We start from the raw sequence: 23,155 nt of genomic DNA on the forward strand, positions 1-23,155 counted from the left end.
ACAGAGGGCAGTGGCCTTCTGTTTATGAATGGCCTTCTGTGTCAGTGCATGCTCTACCACGATGGGGTCATGGAACAGCCCGCGCTTTGACAGTTCAGAGAATTCTGCAACAATCTTTACAATTTTAGATACAGAACTGTCATCACTACCAATATGTAGAAAGCCGTGGGTCACCTTCCTAACAAGCTGTCAACATTTATTTCAATTTCATGTAATGCATGCGACCTATGACTGTTTTGCAGGGGGGCGCACTCCACTCTCAGGGCAGCAGATGCCAACAGCAAGAAGCCTTTCACTGCAAGGTCGCCACTCAGGATTGGATTTCTAAGGAAGCTACAGAAATATTTCTATCAAGCTCTGATGATATCGGCCCTCCCTACAAATACCTCTCTGCAAGATGTGATTTGCAAAAAAATGGCCATGCACAACATCAATTCACTGAAAAAGAAAATGACTTACAGGAAGACTTATGACCTAACTGCAAAATTACTCGAGGAAAAAAAAAGGGGGGGGGGTTGGGGCAGCCATCTGTTCCTGACACGATAATCATGACCCCAAAGAGCTAGAGAGAAGTCCAAATGAACTCATGGGGAGATGCTGGGTAAATGTCCCTTAGCTCTATATGCCACACACTCTTCTTTTCTAGGCCAGAGACTAAACTCTCCCAACCAGAAAGAAAGACACAGAGACAATGTTAGGCCGTGTCAATGAGTTCACAAACTGATAACGTCAAAATCTTGCTGGCCTGAATGTTTTGGGGGTAAGCTGGATACAGCATCACCTGATTGCCTGCAACAGGGACTAGGGGAGCCTGCACGATATTTCATCCAGGAAGAGGGACCCTGAAGGGTTCCTTCCCACGTACACTGATATTAAGGTTTTGGCTCAGTGGTATAGCCGTAGCTACTCTGTGTGAGGCTTTGAGTTCCTTCTCTAAGACTGCAAACTAACAAACAAACAAATGCAAAGACATGCTTATTAAATATATAAAATATAAACATAGTAAGCTAATATACTTAATTACATTAATATTTTAGCGTTCAAAATACAAGGCTAACTTCCTGGCTTGCATTCTACTTAGTACGTTTATTTTGAAAGTATCTAAGATCTAGATGAGCAGAAAAATCTTAGATGTAAAAGGAAGTTTATGTATTTCTTTTACTATGGGGGTCCTTGTTTTATATACTGAAGACTGAACTTGTGTACCGAGTGATTCCGGTGAGCACTACCTCGTGTGTGAGATCCCCACCTGGCCCCTCTCCTCCCTCTGTCCAGTGTTGAAGCTGTTCTGATGACCACCTTGTTCCACTCTCACACCTTTTCCTGGCTTCCTACGTGCCCATCACACGGTGTATGTTCCTGCAGAAAAGGAAGCCTTTCCTAACACGCACCCCTTATTCCACCTCTGATACCACCTTGATACCCACTGTCTCAATCTCTGGACAAGTCTGTGGAGAGACAGGCTTTCCTGTGAGACACTCTGTGAGCACCAGTGGCTTTTGCAGAAGAGTGCAGAGGCATCGGCGGTCACAGAATGGCACAGTGGGCACAGAATGGCAATGGGCGCCTCTGTGTTCCTTTCTCCACCTCCCAGAGATACGTGTTTTATTAGATGGGGAAAGACAGGGAGAGGAATTTAGAAAGACACCTGAGCCCATCAGACAAGGTAACAGACAGCATCAGCACTCAAGAGTCTTCCCTAAACTGCCTTCCAGGTCACCAAGATGATTCAGCGGTAAAAGCACTTCACTTGCCACGAGGCTTGGCCACTTGGGCATTTGATCCCTGGGACAAACAAGGTAGAAAAGGAGAACGGATTCCTACTTGTTGCCCCCCCCCACACACACCTCTTTCTTTCCTCTCTCTCTATCACACAGACACACACACACACAGACACACACATACTCAAATGCATGCACACACTAAATAAATACACACATAGATAAAGGTGATTTTTGAAAAGACTGCCTCCCCAGGAATTCTGTCTCTTGTCGGCTGCTTGTGTTTTCCTGGTCATGAGAGAAAGGGGTCAGCTTGTAAACTAAAGCCTCACACACCCCACTCATGGCCAGTGATGAGGTCGCAGTCTATTTCTAAAATCCCAAACAAGAAACTGCAACCCTTCAAGTCATGCCTGGGATGCACAGATGGGTCTGGCAGCACACAGAGTCTACTAAAAGGTATGATTAGTATTTAGAAAACTGAATTCGAACCATGACATTAAAAAGTTATATTGCAGAGCAGAGTGAAAATGTCTGTTGACTTCTTAAGTCAAACAGACAAAAGTTCAAATAAAATTTGAACTTCGCATAGCTGCCCCTTTCAATGTCGTACTCAGGCCCTGCGTGCCTTCCTTTCTGTAACTTTGAAGGTAAGTGAACAGTCTGCCTGCCGAGCACTGCTTGAAGCAACTGACTTGGTCTCTCTGCAGGTCCTATGTCAGTTGTGTATTGAACTCATGACTTGGTATATATCTGTAGAGTGAAATAAACTAGGAAAACAGCATAAAAGATATGCAACAAAAATGAGGAGGTGATTCCTGACAGTTGATTTGTATTCAGATTTGCTTTAGACTCTAAAAGCATTATCATGTCTCTACATGTCTCAGAGTTGATGCAAAGCATTCTGGGATAGAGGTACAGTCAGACCCTCCCCGAGAGTCTGAACACTTAGCTCTACTTTAGAGCTCCTATTAATCTGGTTCATTTAATGGTGCAGATGCTCAGAGCCCTCTCTTCTCCAAAGTTACACCTTCAGAGGCCTGTCCCAACCATCTGACCTAATGTCCTTACAGTGCCTCTATTACTATTTTAGAACAATGCTTATTTCCCTTGAAGAGTTACATAATTTGTAGTTAACCAGTAGTTGTCCTTTTATTTATTATTTGACTCAGCAGGAGAAGTAGACAACTTTGCCTGTTCTGTCTACTGCCACACCTATATTTCCCCTGTCATTTAGTAAAACCTTTTGAATGGACATTAGTTTCATAGCATTTTTCGAATAAACAGAAAGCATTTCCTTGGCTATTCCCCAGCTATCTCATAAGTTCTGCCACATGGCAGGAAACCTCTGCTCAGAATAATGCATGTCCTCTGTCAGGTTTCTAAAGGCCCAATCTTCCCGCTCCTGGTTCTATCCCAGAATCCTTTCTCCTATGGGTTGTCCCACCTTCTATTTCCTGCTTCAGCTATAGGCCAATCAGCTTTAATTGACAGGTGGTGCATTCACACCGTAGACAGTGAACCCAGCAAAGGAAGTTGACCTGTTTCATCATGTGGAGAAGAGAGGAGACTCTGTTATAATCCAGTCCTATTTCTCGGTGGCTTAGAAGCCCAAATGTGCCGGGGACATAATGCTGGCTGGGTCTGTATCACTGTGTTTTAGCCAGAGGAAATGTTTCTGTTCTCGTCCTGCCACACAGCCACAAAATAAGTGGGTGTGCTGAACAGTACCTATGCACACTTTTCTCAAAAAGTTACACTTTTGATTTGGAGAAGTCTCGGGTTTTTTGTTGTTGTTGTTTTGTTTGTTTGTTTGTTTGTTTTTCTTGAGGGGCTGAATATTATAGATATAAGCCAGAGTCTTCTGTGTGCTGGGTACATGCACTTTCTTTGTGCTATTAGCTCATGCTAAAGGTTAAGTTTAAGTTCAGGTGACCAAGAAAAGAAAAATGATCTGGAATCAAACCTAAATATAATTGAGCTACCAGGTTCCACGGAAACTAAGCTCCCATCTCCAAAGAAAAATTCCTCTTTAAAAAACTTAAGATATCTCACCATCTTCCTATCCTGGAATATCTGATTTATTTATAGCATTGTCCAAGCTCCATCTTCCAGCAGGCTACACTCTATGACTCATGGCTTTCCAGCTTGAAGCCACAGTTCACACTTCCCCTCCCCAGTTCCATGGACAGATGAACGGGCCACGTCCTAACACACTAGTGAGTCATCTCTGTGCCAGGGCAGATTTATTACTTTCAAGTTGGCCGTTATCTCTTCTGTGCATCCAGTCTTTTATTCTTGAATGTGGAGAAACAGGGGATCAAGCCTAAGGTTTGCTAAGTCACTGCCCTGGTCACCACTTCCCAAGTCCAATGACCTTGAATTGTGTGCCTCGCTATTACAGTGCTACTGCTTTTGTGAGGAGAGACAGGCTTGTCCTGCTCAAGTTCTTTCTCCTTGATCTGTGGCTAATACAGAAAACACACATGGTATATAGCCAAGAGATAGCTGTGGTATTTCACTGCATATACCCTCTGGGGACTGCAAAGATGGGGACAAACATTCTGTCTCTGCCCACTGATTACTTTTCGCCCTATTTTCTTCAGGTGTCTCCATGTTACCCAGAGGGTCTTGAATTCCTGGGTACAACAATCGTCTTGTCCTGACCTTCCTAGTATTATGGAGTTACATCCATCACCACCACATAGAGACTGCCCACTTCTTAATCACGGGGGCAAGGCCCAGTTGTGTTAAATCTACCTCTGTAAACTTATTCTCTAATGGTCTTTAACCTGTACCTTAAAAAAACATAGGCTAAACCTTTAAATTAAGCAAGAGGATGTATGCCACATACTACAAATCTAGAGATGGGCTAATGGCACTGCTTCCAATGTTTGCAAGATTTGAACATGAAATAAGCCTCAAGTATATTATAGCGTTAAATATATACATGACCAAATATACATCTAAAGCAACAAGGGAAAATAGAAAATGTATCTATTCCCTCCAGATGATGTTCTCTTTGGCTCCTAGAAAGCAGTGATTAAAAACGAAAGGACACAAAAATAACTGGAATCACAGGAGACTCCGGCTTCCACGGAGACTAATTGGTTAGAAATTCTCAGGCAGTCATGAACCCCAATTAGTTGCACTGTCAGCAACTGTACAGCTCAAGGAAATATATTTGCAGGCAATCAAAATGAAGCTGTGTGCAAGTTGGGCAGAGAGGGGGAACACACCTACGTTCCTACCACCCAAGAGGTGTGTGCAGGAAGATCGGGAGTTCAATGGCAGCTTAGTAGGTATGTTCAAGGTCATCCTTGGCTACATGATGAGTTCTAGGCCATCATGTGCTGTGCAAGGCCATGTATTCAAACAAAAACAAAAAGAAAAACAGGACCAAAATTAAAAAAATAAAATAAAAGACTTGTGCTTAATAGTTTATAGTGAAAATGCGGCCATCTTGCATTTAGATAAGTCTCTCTTAGTTAATCAACACATGAATTCTGTACAGCATTTCACGCAACGGCCCTAAGACTCTGAGTTTTCCACTCCAATCACATATAATTAGAACGTAGGTTTCAAGAGGACTGATCATTACCAACGAAACAGATATTTCATTTAAGGCACTACGGGGAAGAGTTCAGATTGGAGGGGGAAAAAAAAAGCGATTTGCAATTTAAATAGATATTTTAGAATAGTGCCTTTTAAAACGAACAAAATGATGAACAAAGTTGAAGGACATAATTTTGTGAAGGCGAAGTCTCCTTGCTTTGCACCAAGGTGTTTCCTTAGAGACCCCAGCATGGCCACACATGCAAGAGATGCTTGCCATGGGTTCAAAAACGAATGCCTCAGTAGTTGGGTCTCTGGTCTGACCAAGAGGGTTGAATCAGTAGATAACTGTGCTTCGCACACCTGCAGTGATAAGTCACAGCATACCCGCCCTGGTGCCTATGCACAATGGATGCTGTAGGAAAACGAGTAGCCTTCAGCTCTATTGAAACTGGCAGCAAAAGGGGCTGAAGACAGCCAACACTTGTGTTTGACAAAAAAATGACTCCTTCATAGGGGTTGAAAAAAATAGGATATGTCCCCATATGAACAGCCAGTTAGTTCAGGCTGAAATCAAAATTGAGACCTTTTCAAATGCGAATTTGGAAACTGAGTGAATTGAGGATGATAACTGTTATTGTTGGAAAATGTATCTCAATCACCCTTTATATTAAAGTTAAATATCTTTATTTTTGTTTGGTTGCATCATAAGGCCATTTTCAATAATCCTAAAGTGACTTAGTTTCTGAAAATGGCCACCATGTGGCTCTCTGTCTCATGCAGTGGCATGGGCACGTACCTGCGGTGGCTTCCTTTTCCTCCTCCTCGATACTGTTCCTGATGCTGTCATACTCCTCATCAATGGTCTGATTGCCACGCATCTGGGACAAAATTCGGCGGGCCTTCTGAGTCTGTCCCTTCTGAATCAGCCACCGAGGGCTTTCGGGCAAAAAGAGGAATCCAAGAAACTGTATAACAGCTGGAATGGCCGCAAGTCCCAACATGTACCTGCAATAAGAAATTCAGTGATACTGTGAGATTGTTCTGAGAGCACTGCGTATATATACATGGTGGAGTCTAACAGTACTGAGTGCACACTCATGGAACATAGACTCTACGTATAAAGGGCATGCACTTCCCAGAGTGTAACAGCACTGAGTGTACACTATTCACAAGAGTATGGAAACACTGAGTGTGCACACGGCCCAGACTCTGACAACACTGAATACACACAACCATGTCTGACAGCATGGAGTCCATACTCATCATAGAATCTACAAATAATTGAGTCATGAGAATACATAAATAGCGAGTGTGCACTCCCTGGAGTCTAGCAGCACTGAGGACACACTTACAACAGAGTCTAACAGGACTGGATTCACACTCGCCACTGATCCTAATAGTCCTAGTGAATTCTCACTTACTGCGGAGTCCAACATCACTTGGTGTGTACTCCTTGGGGGTCTGACATACCTGAGTGCATACTCGCCATAGTCTGAAAACCGAGCATGCACTCCTCAGATGCTAACAGCTCTGTGAACACACCACACAGCCTAACAACACGGCATGCCCAGTCATTCGCCATACAGTCTAAAACACTGTGCACACACTCCCAGAGTCTAACTGCACTAAGTGCACACTCATTCACCAGAGTATGCAAAGGGTATACAGTCCCCAGTGCCTACAGGACTGAGTGCATGCTCAGTGAGTGCACACATACCACAGAGCCCAAGGGCACTGAGTACGTACTCATCACAGAGTCTAACAGCAGTGAGCACACCCATACCTCCCATGGTCTAAAATCACTGAATGAGCACTCCCTAGAGTTTAGCAAGACTGAACACACACTCGCTACAGAGCCAACAGCATTGAGTGTATACCCACTACCGGATTTGATGTGTGTGTGGACCACAGCCACATCTGATCGCTAATTAATCACATTTTATCCCTCTGAAAAGTTATTTTTATGTTGTACTGAAATTGAAAATGAGAACAATCTAATACTGATTGCTCTCATAGGAATTATACTTTCACAATGACAGGCAAATGCCATAATGGTATTTCCACACTCTGAACAAATCACGCCAAGCTCCGCATATCTAATATGTCTGACACTAATAGGCACAACAGAACTGTGGTTTGCAATACCTCTGTGTTGCCTCCTACTGATACAGATTCCATGCATATCTTCCAGTGCACATGATGTAGGGCTTCTATGGTAAGTGTCTCTTAAAGGCACACGTGCTAAAGCCTTCCGTGCCAGCTTATGTTGCTAGTGGGAGGAAGTTTGATGACTAGGCATTCCCTGAAAGGCAATACTGGGACCTTTCCTCTTGCCTTTGGCCTATAGCACACATGAGGTGATTGATTCCCTTCACACTCAACTGCTATCATGATGTCCTTCCTGCCTTGACTCAAAAACCTTTAGCCAAAACATCCCTTCCTCCTGAAGTGCAGAGTAGGTCAGCTCTGCTGTTTTAACAGAAGCAGAGACTAACCCAGGACTAAGAGGACTATCTGATAGAAGATATACTTCTCATGATACTAAGTGCCTGCAATTGCTTCTTCTGTGGTTTGTTGGCAGATTTTTGGTTTTGCTATCTTGTCTGAAATGTGGTCTTGCTATAAATAGCTTTATTGACCTACAATATGTAGTCCTCCGTCTGTCTCACAAGAGCTATGGATTACAGAGATATGCCATTATGTCTTGCAACAATTTGTTTATTAATAGCTAGTTTGTTTCTTTGAATGATTAGGTTTTTGATTTATTTATTTATTTTATTTATATGAGTACACTGTAACTGTCTTCCATTGGGTTCCATTACAGATGGTTGTGAGCCACCATGTGGTTGCTGGGAATTGAACTCAGGACTTCTGGAAGAGCAGTCAGTGCTCTCAACTGCTGAGCCATTTCTCCAGACCAAATGATTAGTTTTTTAAAAGTAACTTCCTGTTTCATTTTGCCATGAAGCAATAGGTTCACCATGAATAAGCAGCCATGGCTCATAGCAGAGAAGAAGGAGGCAGAAACAAATCATTGTAAACAAGTGATGACCCTAATTGGATAGGCTTTGCAAAGCTAGTCTATCTTTTAAGTTATGCTAACCCTAGAATAAAGCAATGTAAAGGCCCCCAGAGATAGATCTCATGACGTAAGGCAACTACTTTCTAAGCAACTGTGTTTTAATTCTAAAAACAAAAGAGGAAAAATATTATTGTGATTTGGGCATTAAAGTACCAATTACGCCGGGCGTGGTGGTGCACGCCTTTAATCCCAGCACTCGGGAGGCAGAGGCAGGCAAATTTCTGAGTTCAAGGCCAGCCTGGTCTACAAAGTGAGTTCCAGGACAGCCAGGGCTACACAGAAAAACCCTGTCTTAAAAAACAAACAAACAAACAAACAAACAAATTCCGATTACTATAAACTGCACAGTAAACCTACAGGAAGAATTGGTAAAAGTGAGATTTGGGGAGTGAACAAAGTATTTATGAATGAGAGACAGAACAGATAATTTAGACTTCTCGGCCTATGTTGAACATTTAATCCCTCGGTGCAGCGCACAGGGGACAGATTGTTCCTTCACAATTTGAGCATTGCTTCTCAACCTCAGAGTCTGCCATTGGATCTGAGTTTTCACTCCCACTCCCTAGCCGAGCACCTGGTGAAGCATCTTGCATATAGCTGGCATCTAGTAAATATTTTATGACACAAAAGGACAATAGGCACGCTCTGAAACCTTCTGTGTCATCACATAGAGAGGAACTATGTTTACACTCATGTAGCAGTATTTCAGGTGTATACCTTATATTATCTGTTCAATATAATGAATTAGGAATGAGATAAGATTCACCTCGTAGATGAAAACTTTCAAGAGCTGCACAAAGAAATACAGAAACCACATCATTTTCAGACCCCCCAAATCTACACGTTTCTTTGTTCTTTGCTACTCGTTAAGTTAATAAGACCTACAACGGAGTATTTTTATGAAATTAAAAGAAACAGAAGAAAAGAAAGAGAGGAAAAAAGGGGAATGCAAACTTAACAGGGACCCATGCACATGTGGGCTCTGGAAGCCAGGATGCTTTAGACCCAGAGCCCTTTGCAACGGGACATCTCAAGACCCTAGGTCTCAAAATCCTAAGCCTGCACAGCAGTAGGAGAAAACTTTGAACCTCTGGCCAATCTTTCTCTTTGTAAAGACTAGTCTATAAAACTAAAAATATCATATGCACTCATACTGGACACTTTACTTTTAATTAATCACTTTATTTGTTTACATTTCAAGTGATGTCCTTCTTCCAGGTTACCGCCCCCATACAACCCACCCCATCCCATCTGCCCTTTCCCTCCTCCCCTTTACCCCTATGAGGGTGCTCCTCCACCTACCCACCCACTCCCACCTCACTGCTCTAGCATCCCCCTGTGTTAGTGCATCAAACCTCCACAGGACCAAGGGCCTCCCCTCCCATTGATGTCAGATAAGGTCATCCTCTGCTACATATGTATCTGGAGCCATAGATCCCTCCATGTTTACTCTTTGGTTGGTGGTTTAGTCTCTGGGAGCTCTGGTGGGGAAGTGTCCAGTTAGTTGATATTATTGCTCTTCCCATGGGATTGCAATTTGCTTCAGTGTCTTCAGTCCTTCCCCTAGCTCTTCCATTGGGGTCCCGGGCTCAGTCTGATGGTTGGCTGTGAGTATCTGCATCTGTATTGGTCAGGTGCTGATAGAAAAGCCATACCAGGTTCCTGTCAGCAAGCACTTCTTGACAACAGCAATAGTATCAGGGTTTGGTGTCTGCAGATGGGATGGATCCCTAGGTGGTGGGGTTTGGTGTCTGCAGATGGGATGGATCCCTAGGTGGTGTGGTCTCTGGATGGCCTTTCCTTCAGTCTCTGTTCTATTTTTTGTCCTTATCTTTCCTTTGGACAGGAATTTTTCTGGTTAAAAATTTTGAGATCCCTCAAATCGGGGCGGCGCCTATCTACTGGAGGTGATCTCTATAGGTTCTATCTTCCGTTCACTATGCATTTAGTCTAAAGTGATTCTTGTTGGGTCCTGGGAACCTCTCTTCCCTGGTGTCTCGGACTTTCTAGTGGCTAAGCCCAGTTCCTCATCCCCCACTGCTACATAAAGCTACACAAATCAATTGTTTAGTCTACTTTAATTATCACCACTGGTAACATACATTCTGACAGAAGGAAATGCATAGCTTTTTAGAAACCCCACTGCACATAGCTGCAATGCATAAACAGCAAGAACCGACTGAATCCTACTTCATCCCGTAGTTTTGTTATGTCCCCTAAGCCATGTATCTAAACCATGCTCAGCAGTTGTACTAGTGGCTGGTGATGGAACCTTCAATAGGCAGGGAAGTTCTGGAGGCTGCAGAACCTTATTCCCTGCAACAGGCAAATCCTAGAGACGTCCATGTCGTCAAAAGGGCTGCCTCTTGTCTGTGTGCTTCTCCACTCCCATGAGGTCAGCTTCTGTCTCTGCCATGTGCCACCACACGGTTCCCACCATCACTTTCTGCCCCGTTCCATCACCCCCCCACAAAAAAAGCAAAAGGTCAGGAAATGGTGAGCTGAGCTCTCCAAAACCATTTCTCCTTTTAAGTTAACTGTCTCAACCCCAACTGCAGACTGAGTAACATAGTTCAGGTCCGGGTACACTGACCACACGACCCACTGCTCAGGTTATCTATGTGCAAATTACTTATCTATGCCGTATCTATCCTCTAGCACTGCTAGGAGCCGTGTGTGACGAGCAAGTCCTAGTTAACTTGGCAGAGAGGAGGTTCAGCCTCTATTTCACCTCCTCGGGATGGCTGACCGTGTGAGCAGTCCCATACAGATCTGCTATATCTGTATATCCCCCCTCCCCACCAGTCTCCAGCGGGTAGAACTATCCAGTATCATTCTTTGGAAGAAAATTCTCCTTTTTGAAGCTCTGTATACTGGTAAAGCGGGAAGGATTGCTGTTATGCTGGTGAACAATTCAACCTAAGATTAAAAAAAGCAGGGCATCACAAGCTTAGCTAAAGTCTTCAGAGGATGTCAGTCTCCCAGATGTGCTGAAGTCAGGAACCAGATGAATGACAAGCAGCCCTAAGTGTGTGATACACTAAGGTAGGAGGCCCTGGGGACCAGGAGACTTCATTATTATAAGCTAAAGAAAGGGTTCTGAATCCTGTATTCACATGTGGGTCTCCCAGAGGGTGTTTTAAATACACCAGTGTCTAAGCCCCACCTTCCCTAGGGGTTGTGATTAATTGGTCTGGGCTCTGAGCCCAAAGGATTCTATTTCATTAAGAGCTCTCCGGGTGGTGCTAATATGCAGTTGAGGCCAAGAACCACAGATCCAAACATTTAAAACTCCCTGTGGTAACAATGAACAACAAACATCCAAAATTTCAAGGAAAAACCATTTGTCTTTTGAAGGTACAAAGAAGCAAGAGGCTAAGAAGGGAAAACAAGCCGACTCTAGAAGAAAAAAAGGGAGAACTAACAAGTTCTGAAACTCTTCAAAACATCCTGAGCATCACGGCAAGACATCGTCTAACATACATCAACCTTGACACGAAGAAGGTCACAGCGAGCAGTTCACCTGTCCCTACAACCTGTCCAGCAGAGACCGAAGGATACACACTCTCCGGGGCTGCAATCCTTTCAGATGTTGTCAGCCTAGGACAACATCTCCTCATTGCTCAGGGTAAGTTTACTTCTCAGTTCCCCAAAACTGATTTGCTGAGAAGCCCCAATCCTTCACTGCTGGGCCCCTGGATGCCCTAGAGTGGCTCAGCCGATTAGATATGCTACAGCCACTATTATATTACAGGCTCTCTCACACTACTTCTGCGAGTGCACATTCAGAATCTTCTGACAGGAGACGGTTTAAGGCACAGAGTTCTGCAGTCCGCAGCAACCACTGGCCTCTGCCAACTAGGCTGTGGGTTAATTATCACTTTACACAGTCTTTGTCGGTCCCAAATACATGGAAATCTAATTGAGTGTACAGGCTCAGGTGGTTCGCAGAACACTTAGAACAGCTATTAAGAGCTAACAAAGGACACCAGCTATGTGCCCAACACTGTTCAGAAAACCCTCCAACATGCAGAACACCTACCACCTTCACGACAACCCTAGGAGATGGATAGCATTATCAATCTCACTTTATTAATTAAGAAATGAAACACAAAGGAGATGCATACTTTGGAAGGAGTAAAAGATACCAATGATATCCAGCCAGTTTCGCCCCTATACATATTTACTATGAGCCAACCTATGGTAAATATCAGTAATTATCAAGTAATTAACTATGCTGAACTCATTAAAAAATTGCATTATTTCACCTTCACTTCATGGTTAAAACAATTCTGAAATTCTTTGGGAGAACATGGGGCTTACTCGTATCTATGCACCTAAAGCCATACAGCAAAATCATAAAGCAAAGAGAGGCTACAGCTCTGAATTTTCTTCAGCAGAGTGTGTATGTAGCATAGTCGCACCCATCGGGCTGGATAACTGCAAGCCAGCAGGAGCAGAACAGCTGGGAAGAAACAATATCACGTTATTCTAGCAATGGCCTACCTCGATTAAACTAGAAACTCCTGACAGTACTACCACAGGACAGGAAACACAGCCACCAGTTAAAAGAATCTTTGTTTCTTTGAGACAGGGTCTCACTCCAGAGCCTAAGCAGGCCTTGAATTTGCAATCTCCTGCTTCAGCTGCCAGAATTATTTCTCTTTCAATTACATAGGAAACAACGGAAATAACAATAGATCTTTTTTGAAAATATCACTGGAAGCAAAAGGATGTTTCACATGACAGACATGATAAATAAGAAATAGTCTTTATCTATGTTTTATTTTGCAACCTGAGCCTGACAAAATTCTCCCCCAGCCTTAACCCTTCAGAAGAAATTGCACACAGTTACACTCTGCATTCAAATCTAACTCTCTTCTCCTCTTCCACTCTTCTCTCTCATCCCCTCGAATGATGTGGAAAGAATGGGACTCCACAGTTCTATGCATTTTTAACTATAAGTCAAGGTGATATGGAAAGCCATCATAGCTAAAGACCTTCATTGCAACATATAGTTAAATTGATTTGTATGTAAATAGTTTCATAGCTTTTGAAGGACTCTCTTCTACTAAGGAAAGGAATCATCGTCCACTTGAAACAAAAGCATTCAAATGCCATAGCCACTTGGCCCATTACCCTACTGACCTTGAAAGCAGGAAGATTCAGTTCAAGCAACAACTCCATGTGTTTCCCAAACTCGGTTTGTCAAAACTACACTTCTCTTTACTGGGCACTAAGAAGTGTGCCAGAGGCAAGAGCACACCCAAGGAAGGCTTGAGCATAGGAAAATGAAAGTCATTTGGACAAAAGTTTCTAGTATATACTGCTGCTTCAGCACCTTAGGATATACTTCCTTAGGTTTAGCCAGGTAGGAGACCAGAGGCCAGCATGGCTTTGGTAGAAGAGGCCAGACTATATCTGAAGTTGGCAGTGGAATCTGGAATTGTCTGCATAGTACTGTATTGTATGGAAGTTAAAAGCATGACCCAGTTATACAAGATGGCTTGTGCCTTGTTTCCCTCAAGGTCAGGCCGTGTGTGGTAAGCTGGATTCCATACAAGGAGACTCTGAGAGGCCACTGAATGAAGCAGAGAAGGTAGAGTCTACATTGCAGTAGAGCCTTGGGCAACTGGAGATGCTAAAACAAGAGATACTCACAGAAGAAAGCTGCAGGCACAGAGCCTAGACAGCTCAAGGGAGTGGTCACATATGCCACAGGCCCCTAGCGGTGAAGTTACTGAGGGCAACTGGAACCCAGAAGGTCTACAACAATCCCCAGATACCAACATGGTGCTACATGCATGGCTAGACCCTCACCCTGCAGAGTTTGTCATTCCTAAGTCCCAACACTTCCCGTTCCGCCTTTTTGGAATGGGCAGCTTTATCTGTATCATTGTATGTTGGAAATATGCAACTGTCTTTGTTTGTTTGTTTTAGAGCAAGGGACATAAAGCCAGATTTTCTACAATCTTAAACCACATAAACCATATTATTTTTTGAGCAATACTGGGACTCTAAGACTATAGGGACTTTTAAAGTCCAACGAGTGTATTTGCACATTTTGCAACAGATGTGGGCCTATATGAGACAGTTTGAAGACGAAGTCCAGGTGTTGAACTTTTAGTCCCCAGCGGGTGGCACTGGTCGTGGAAGTTGCGGGGGGTGGGGGGGGGCTATCTGTGGGACTTTTGGGAGACTGTGCTGGTAGATAGAAACAGAAGATCAGCCTAGCCTCAGACTCTAGTCTAAGCCTCTCTGTTTCTCTTTGGCAATTGTGTTTTGACAGACTCAAGCTCCAGTTGCTGCAGGTCTACCCCCAGGTTCCCATAATTCCTTGCCATGGAACTGTACTTTTGTAAGTCAACTTGACACAAGCTGGAGTTATCATGGAGAAAGGAGCCTCCCTTGAGGAAATGCCTCCAAGAGATCCAGCTGTAAGGCATTTTCTTGATTACTGATCAAGTATGGGTGGTGCCATCCCTGGGTTGGTATCTTGGGTTCTATAAGAGAACAGGCTGAGCAAGCCAGGGGAAGCAAGCCAGTAAGAAACATCCCTCCATGGCCTCTGCATCAGCTCCTGCTTCCTGACCTGCTTGAGTTCCAGTCTTGACTTCCTTTGGTGATGAATAGCAATGTGGAAGTGTAAGCTGAATAAACCCTTTCCTCCCCAACCTGCTTCTTGGTCATGATGTTTTGTGCAGGAACACAAACCCTGACTAAGACATGTGTGCTCAAGAAATACGCTCTAAAAGTCCCGAACACTAAATATCTACTGTATATTTTCATAGCCACAGAAAATCTTGATGTTTTTGGCAATGCTAAGTTGATCTAAAGTGACAGTCTTTGAAAGTGTGCCTTGAGTATAGTCGAGACTTGAAGACTGTCTAATAATAGCCAGTGCTGTTTATATAAAAACCGAGCAACAGAACTAGATTTGTAGTTATAATTCTTTCATTTCTACCCTGTGTTTATACCCATCCCTTTCTAATTAATAAAATGAGTCAACATTAGATCACTCTGAACAGCTCAAGGAAATGAAAAGACTATTATAAATACTGAGATGTGATCTATGTTGTATACTCAAAAATGCCTTCGTTTTGTGGGTTTCATGGTATTGCATGTAAGTTCATACACTACCCGTGAGCCTGTACACTTCCAAACCGGCAGGCCTTCACAAATAAATTCTTTTCCCATTCATTGAAATTAAAAAAAAAAAGTCTGCTATCAGAGTCAGTAGATTCTCTGAAAGTCACTGAATGAAGATTTATGCTGGCTTAGAATGCTATGCCAGGGTTTCTTACATTCTCTCTGAATCAATATTCAGCTGTTTATCTGATAAAAATAAAAATCTTCTGAATGTATAAGAAAGACTAAGAACTAGGCTCATCCCCACACCTAACAAACAAATTTAATGAGAGATGGAGCCATGTTGCATAGATCCTAAAATAAACCTTCTAGCTCAGGATGCCAATGAAAACAGAATGCAGTAACCCCAGATCCCTCACACCGCACCCTGGAATCCTGTTCCTGCAGCCTGCATACAGAGCTGGTCCCTCGGCGTTCCTGTGGGCTTTCATCTACTTCTTACACCCTTAGACTATAACTGTATGAACGATCTCTGGACTAAAGAAACACCGACACAATAATAATGTCAAGAAAGTAGCTCTGGTTTTGGTCACCTGGTATACTATCCATAACAGCAAGTTACTTACTTGATCATGTATTTTTAAATTGAACTCCATTTTAACAGTAAGCAGTTTAATAAGAAGCACTAAGCTAAAGAAGTGACAGAGTGGTTAGGAAGGCTTCCTGTTCTTCCAGAGGCCCTGCATTTGGTTCTCATACCTTTATCAGGAGGTTCACACACTTCTGGCCTACATGCAGACATGTGCACGCACGCACACATACACACACTCACACACATACACACACACAAACACACAGACACACAGACACACATAATTAAAAAATAAGTAACACATTTTAAGATAATATAATTGCCAAATTGAGATTTTGGCGCATTAACTTCAATGCTTCCTTGTCCTCAAACACCATGCAGACCAGCACTGGTCATTTAAACATCCGATAACTGTGTTAGTTAATCAGGACACAAGGTTGGCAAGGGCTGGTTTAAAAGAAGAAGGAGGAGGAGGAGGAGGAGGAGGAGGAGGAAGGAGGAGGAAGAGGAAGAAGAGGAAAGAAGAAGAAGGAGGAGGAGGAGGAGAAAGAAGAAAGAAGAAAGAAGAAAGAAGAAGAAGGAGTAGGAGGAGGAGGAGGAGGAGGAGGAGGAGGAAAGAAAGAAGGAAAGAAAGAAGGAAAGAAAGAAAGAAAGAAAGAGAGAGAGAGAGAGAAAGAAGGAAAGAAAGGGAGGAGGAGGAAGAAGAAGAAGAAGAAGAAGAAGAAGAAGAAGAAGAAGAAGAAGAAGAAGAAGAAGAAGAAGAAGAAGAAAGAAAGAAAGAAAGAAAGAAAGAAAGAAAGAAAGGAAGGAAGGAAGGATGGAAGGAAGAGGAGGAGGAGGAGAAGGAGAAGGAGAAAAAGAAGAAGGAGAAGAAGAAGAAGGAGAAGAAAAAGAAGAAGAAGAAGAAGAAGAAAAAGAAGAAGAAGAAGAAGAAGAAGAAGAAGAAGAAGAAGAAGAAGAAGAAGAAGAAGAAGAAGAAGAAGAAGAAGAAGAAGAAGAAGTCACTCCCACGTGTCACACTTTGAGTATCTTAGTTTCCTCTACTAATTTATGATCAGCAAATAAGTGACTTCTGTGCCACCTCAAAAAAGACTCGGTGCAAACTTATGAATAAAATCCACTAAATAAGCAAATGTAGCCAAATATTGACTCGGTGTGGTCGGTTTATAGAAAAAAAAACCCTAAAAGTTATTTTATATCTGTGTTTAGTGGCTTGAAAAATGCTACTTAGAGTCTTATGGTTATGGTAGAAAAAGGACATATTTTAGCAGAAAGAGATGGACACTGTTTAAACCAATGAGAGATGGACACTGTTTAAACCAATGAGGCAGTCTGTTCATGTTAGTTCTAAACTAAATTGCAAAGTAAATGAAGTCGTATACTAAATTCATACGGTAGTTTCTATAACAGCTCTCTCGCTCGCTCACTCACTCAGGTATGTGTGTGTAGGTGAGAGAGAGAAACAGAGACACACAGAGACAGAGACGTTGTTTGACTATGACCCCTAGATTCTCGGAGAGTCTTCCATGCAAAGTTTTAAGCTGGAGATTACAGGGATGCAGTCATGAACAAGTACCCCTTGCCTCTTAGAGCCTACGCATCAGACATTTTGAACAAAGCAAGGTTATTTAATTTCACAAGGACAGGAGCTCTTTAAAAAGACAAGTGTCAGGAGACTTATTTCAACGGGGGCTGTTTTCACGGGAAAGTCAGGCATTGGGGCACAAATCTGTAATTCCAGAGGTTCAGAGGTGGAGGCAGGATTGAATTCAGAGCCCATCTCAGCCCATAGTAAGCTCGAGGCTGGCCACAGCTACAGGAGACCCTGTCTCAGAAAGAAAAAATAAATAAATTCTGTGGCCAGTGTAGAAATGGAACTGTGTGAGGGAACCAATAGGAAGTTCATGGTAATTTCTTCCAGAACTGGACATCAAACCCATGTTAGAGAGGCAAATCAGGGAATGCATGAATTCTGTAGCCAACCACCAGCCCAGACACGAATATGTCTACCATTCAAGACATTTCCTTTCTACTGACCCCTTTCCATTTGATTGTCACAGCCAGGGTCAGGGGCTGATAAGAGTCCTGTGCCTGTGTTTTTGCTTGCTTGCTAATGAACTTCACAGGGAACCCTGGAACATAGGCTCTTTGTGTCTGTCTTCCTTTAGGCAGCTCGTCTTATTCTTCACTAACATGGGCTGGGGGGGGGGGGGGGTGGTGGAGATACAGTTCAGCAAAGGATCGTGTGCCTACCTGCAGACCCTGAGTGAGAGATACGCCTCCTTCCTAGAACTTGCCGATGAAATTATCTGGCTGGTGGGTGAAGAGCCATGCTTCCATTTATTTAGAAACGTAAAAGATTTTGTATTCTTCAATTTAGTTTGCTATGCATTTCTAGTAAAGTGTGGCTGTTAAGCAACATGCCTGTGAAAGTTGCTGTTTATAAAATGTTAGTGGGGTTATACTTTCCAGAGGAACGGCACACCCTCTTTTACTCCTGGTATTAAGAATACAAGCTTTTATCTTTTACTTGTTATGATGAGTCATAGCCACTACATTAGTTTTATTAATCTTCTCACAGAATCAAATCTGTCTTTCTATTATTGTACCTTCTATTTATTTTATTGTTCCAATCCATACTTTTGAGTTTAACAACTTCCACAATTATCCTTCCTCCCTTCTCTTCCTTTTCCTCCTCCTCCTCCTCCCACCACTCCTCCTCATCCTTGGATAGAGTCTCACTGTGGTCTGGATCTCCCTGAGAGAAACTTCCTCCTCCTCCTCCTCTTCTCCCTCCTCCTCCTCCTCCTCCCCTTTTCCTCCTCCTCCTCCCCTCCTCCTCCTTCTCCTCCCCTCCTCCTCCCCCCTCTCCTCCTCCCCTCCTCCCTTTCTCCTCCTTCTCTTTCTCCTCCTCCTTCTCCTCACCCCTCCTACTCCCCCTGCTCCTCTTCCTCCTACACCCTCCTCCTCCTCCCCCCCCTCCTCTTCCTCCTACCCCCTCCTCCTCCTCCCCTCCTCCTCTTCCTCCTCCTCCTCCCCCTCCTCCTCTTCCTCCTCATCCTCCTTGCCCCTCCTCCCCTTTTCTCCTCCTTTTCCTGGCTCAGTCCGCCCCTTTTCTCCTCCTCCTCCTGCCACTCCTCCTCATCCTTGGATAGGCTCTCACTGAGGTCTGGATCTCCCTGTGCAGACCTAGCCCAAGATGACTAGGGCTCCACTACCTCCCCTTCTCAGCCCTGGGATCAAAGGCATGCACCATCACACTTGCCATTTTTCTAGTTTCTTACCCATTCTGCTAATTTTTATTGTGATAAGACATTTCTTTCTGTGCCATTTTGAAGTGTCCGGCTCCATCTATCCCAGCATGTACACGCACAGTGTTAGATCATCAGCACCCACTGCCTTTTGATGTCTCTGTTTTGACGCTTTCATCTCATATTCCACATTTTTATCTTCACGGCTGCTTCTGGTGAACTGGCTCTTTGATCTTGTGAGCCATTCTCATCTTGACTGACATGACTTTATGTCCACTCTGACTACTAACAGCCCAGCACCTCACACTTATTTTTATTGCCCCATCTTCTTACTTTCAGTTTATCTAAAGCACAAAAAACACGTCTTCTAGACAAGATATATATTCATAAGTTTGGACAGGTGTATAGAAGTATATCTACCATGAAAATATTATACAGAGTTGTTTTCGTTAAAGATCATCCATGCCTGGTCATTAACAGATTTTTAAAAATTCTGTTCATGGTATGGCATGACCTCGGAGAGATCTGCCTCAGACAAACCTCTCTTGCCATTGGCAACCTGCATTTTCTTTTCACTGGGAGAATCTCAGAATGCTGAAGAAGAGAGTGATTTTATTAGCAGGGTTAAATGGGTATAAAGGCTGAAGCTAATGCTTTCTGAAAGTAATGCCAAGCAATATCTGGTATCATTTAAGGGTTCTTAAGAATTTTCATAGCCATTTACTTATTCAATCCACACAATAACACCACTGCTGAAGTATCACCTACATGAAGATATAAGACCTCAGACTAATGAACTCACACCATGAAAATAAGCCTTCAATGACACTCCCTGTTGCACTAGAATATTTTTACAATAAGTTCTACATCTTGATTCTAGTAATAGCATATTACAGATCTCTTCAACGCTTAGATTTGTAATTTCCATCAAGCTATTAACCTCTAATTAATATGTGTGTTCCAAATTCATTTTGATTAAAATGGTAGTGAGTGATTTTAAGACAGAGATTAACCCACATTCTATTATTTTGGATATAGTCAGTCATTGCTAATTATCACTAATTTTTAGGCCATTTTGTGAACATAAATTTGTTTTCAGAAAACATTACCTTTCAAATGACTGTCAAATAACATTCTTTCAACTAACAATCAAATAACATCTTGCTGATGATGCTTTTAAAACTTTAAAATTCTAACTGATTCCTGGAGAGGGAAGTTCACCATTTCAACAATACAATCAGTTTAAAAAAATACCAAAAAAAACCAAAAAAACCAAAAAACATTCTTTAAGGGACTGGAGAGATGAGTCTGAGGTTAAGGGCACTGACCACTCTTCCAGAGGACCGACATTCAATTCTTAGCACCCATATGGCAGCTTACAGCCATCTGTGTCTCCAGTTCCCATGAATCCAACACCACCTTCTGGCCTCTGTGGACCCCAGGAATGGATGTGGTGCACAAACACACATGCAAGCAAATACTCGTACACATGAAATAGAATAATAAAAATAAGTTAAAAATTGTCTAAGACTTGCAAACACAAACCCAAACTTACTGTGTTCTTAGAGGAATGGATGACTATATAACTTTAAAAAAGAAAGAAAAAGCTACCCCACTAAGGATTTGAAGTTCTATCCGCCCTGAAAGCAGACTAACCTTGCTACCGCCCCTACTAAATTCCCAGGCTGCGGAAGCTCTTTCCTTAGCTGCTCCAGCTTCTTTGCCAGATGCGACTGGCTCTGACTGACAGGGGTTTATATAGTGTAAACTACATTTTCCCATCTGGGTACACAATGTTCCCTCCAAAAGCCAAAGACCATCTAACAAAAACCCCAAGGCCAGCCATAAGAAGTCCTCTTTTGAGAGGTAGCTCAGGATCATTCAGATGGAAAGAAGAAGGAGAAGGAGGAGGAGGGGAAGGGGGAGGGAGAGGAGGAGGAGGAGGAGGAGAAAGAGAAGAGGAGGAGAAGGAGGAGGAGGAGGAGGAAGAGAAGGAGGAGAAGGAGGAGGAGAAGGAGAAGGAAAGAAGAAGAAGAAGAAGAAGAAGAAGAAGAAGAAGAAGAAGAAGAAGAAGAAGAAGAAGAAGAAGAAGAAGAAGAAGTAGAAGAAGAAGAAGAGGAAGAAGAAGAAGAGGAGGAGGGGGAGGAGGAGGAGGGGGAGGAGGAGGAAGAAGAGGCTATTGTTATTGACTTGGTTGCTTCCAGTGGCAGAAGGCAAGTAAAGCCCTCTTGTTGAAGACACCATGCATTTCAGACACAGGGCCTAAAGGACCCAAGCTGCACCTGAGCTGAAAGCTTCCTCGCAGATGACTAACTTTCATGGAATAAGGAGGGAGAGAAGCAACCAACAGTCCTACCCAGCTATGAGGTATATGAGCATACAGCTATGAGCTATAACAATGGCCAGTATGGCACAATAACTCCCAGGATGCAGCAGTGACACACATATATTGGTAACCATCAACTCTGTAACTGGACTTAGGACCCACTCAACTGGAGGGAAACCATGCCCGAAACTGGAAACCTAGCTATTGAAACAGGGCCAAAGAATTCATGGATCTTGGAGGAGAACTTACAACTGACACATTACTAAACCAGCACTGTTCCTAACTATATTCTAAACATCTGTCCTTATACTATCAGGTAAGTATAGTCTTCACCCACCATCAAGGAAACCAACCTCTCTTGGTAACAGATGAAAACCATCACAGACAAATCACAATCACCCAAAATGCAGAACTGTGGATTCTCATCCCAACGGATACATCTACAACCCAGTTCCTTTCTCTGAGGCTCAGGGATTATTGCTGAAGGTGGAGTAGGAAAATGGTAAGAGCCTGAGGAACAGGGAGTTGGCTGTGAGATTGTATCTCCTGGGAATGTCAGAAGTTACAAAGTATCACCGACTTGACCTCCACAACCTGCGTTGCAGAAGGACGGCACCAGCAGACATGCTAATGTGGATGGAGAAAGCTCAAGAAGCGAAGACGCAATCCTAAGCAAAAAACTACACACAGGCAACTCAGCAATGTTGATGAGCAGTCTTCCCTAGGTAAGAGACTCCACTGAGTTATTTAATATTAAATGATCAAATCAACTATGAAAACATATGTACAAGTAATATTATATAGACTGAGCAGGTTGTATTTATGTATTTAGTAATGTATACATGCACACATTTGTAAGAACAATTTATGGAAAAATGAGGTCACAAATTTGAAAGAGAGCATGCAGGGGTATATGGAAACATTTGGAGGGAGAAAAGAGAAGGGAGAAGTGATGTGACTATATAATAATCTCAAAACATAAAAACAATTTCAAAAAATACTCATGGCTCCAGCTGCATATGTAGCTGAGGATGGCCTTGTCGGGCATCAATGGGAGGAGAGGGCTTGATCCTGTGAAGGCTCGATGCCCCAGTGCAGGGACTGCTAGGGCAGTGAGGTGGGAGTGGGTAGGTGGGTGGGGGAGCACCCTCATAGAAGCAGGGGGAGAGGAGATGGGATAGGGGGTTTGTGGAGAGGAATCCAAGAAAGGGGATAACATTTGAAATGTAAATAAGTAAACTACCCGATAAAAAATACAATGATAGCTCATCTACCTTTATTCTGTGGAAAAGTGATGACTCCACACATTTGGCTGCATTTCTAGATACACAGAATTCAACTGATCTCTCTAGTATTTGCTACCCTGTGCACCCATAACTGCTACAGTGCTTTTTTCTCTCTCCGGGGGTTTTGCTCTACCACCCTACACCCCATCCTCGGCATGAAGCAAATACAAACCGCAGAATGTTCATATATAGCTTCTCTCGAAAGCCACCTCCCATGGCACTCAACTCTGATCAGAGCAAGACATAACTA

At 43.1% G+C, this 23,155-nt stretch overlaps 1 protein-coding gene across 1 annotated transcript in view; it reads right to left on the reverse strand.

The window, feature by feature from the left end:
• The window catches only part of Slc2a13 (solute carrier family 2 (facilitated glucose transporter), member 13), a 305,571-nt gene that overhangs the window by 223,627 nt on the left and 58,789 nt on the right, over window positions 1-23,155 (reverse strand). Inside the window, exon 3 of the mRNA NM_001033633.3 lies at window positions 6,076-6,284. Coding sequence (NP_001028805.2) covers window positions 6,076-6,284 — 209 coding nt within the window. The remainder of the gene's footprint in view (window positions 1-6,075; window positions 6,285-23,155) is intronic.

Source organism: Mus musculus, chromosome 15, assembly GCF_000001635.26.
Source record: "Mus musculus strain C57BL/6J chromosome 15, GRCm38.p6 C57BL/6J".
Classification (NCBI taxonomy): Eukaryota; Metazoa; Chordata; class Mammalia; order Rodentia; family Muridae; genus Mus; species Mus musculus.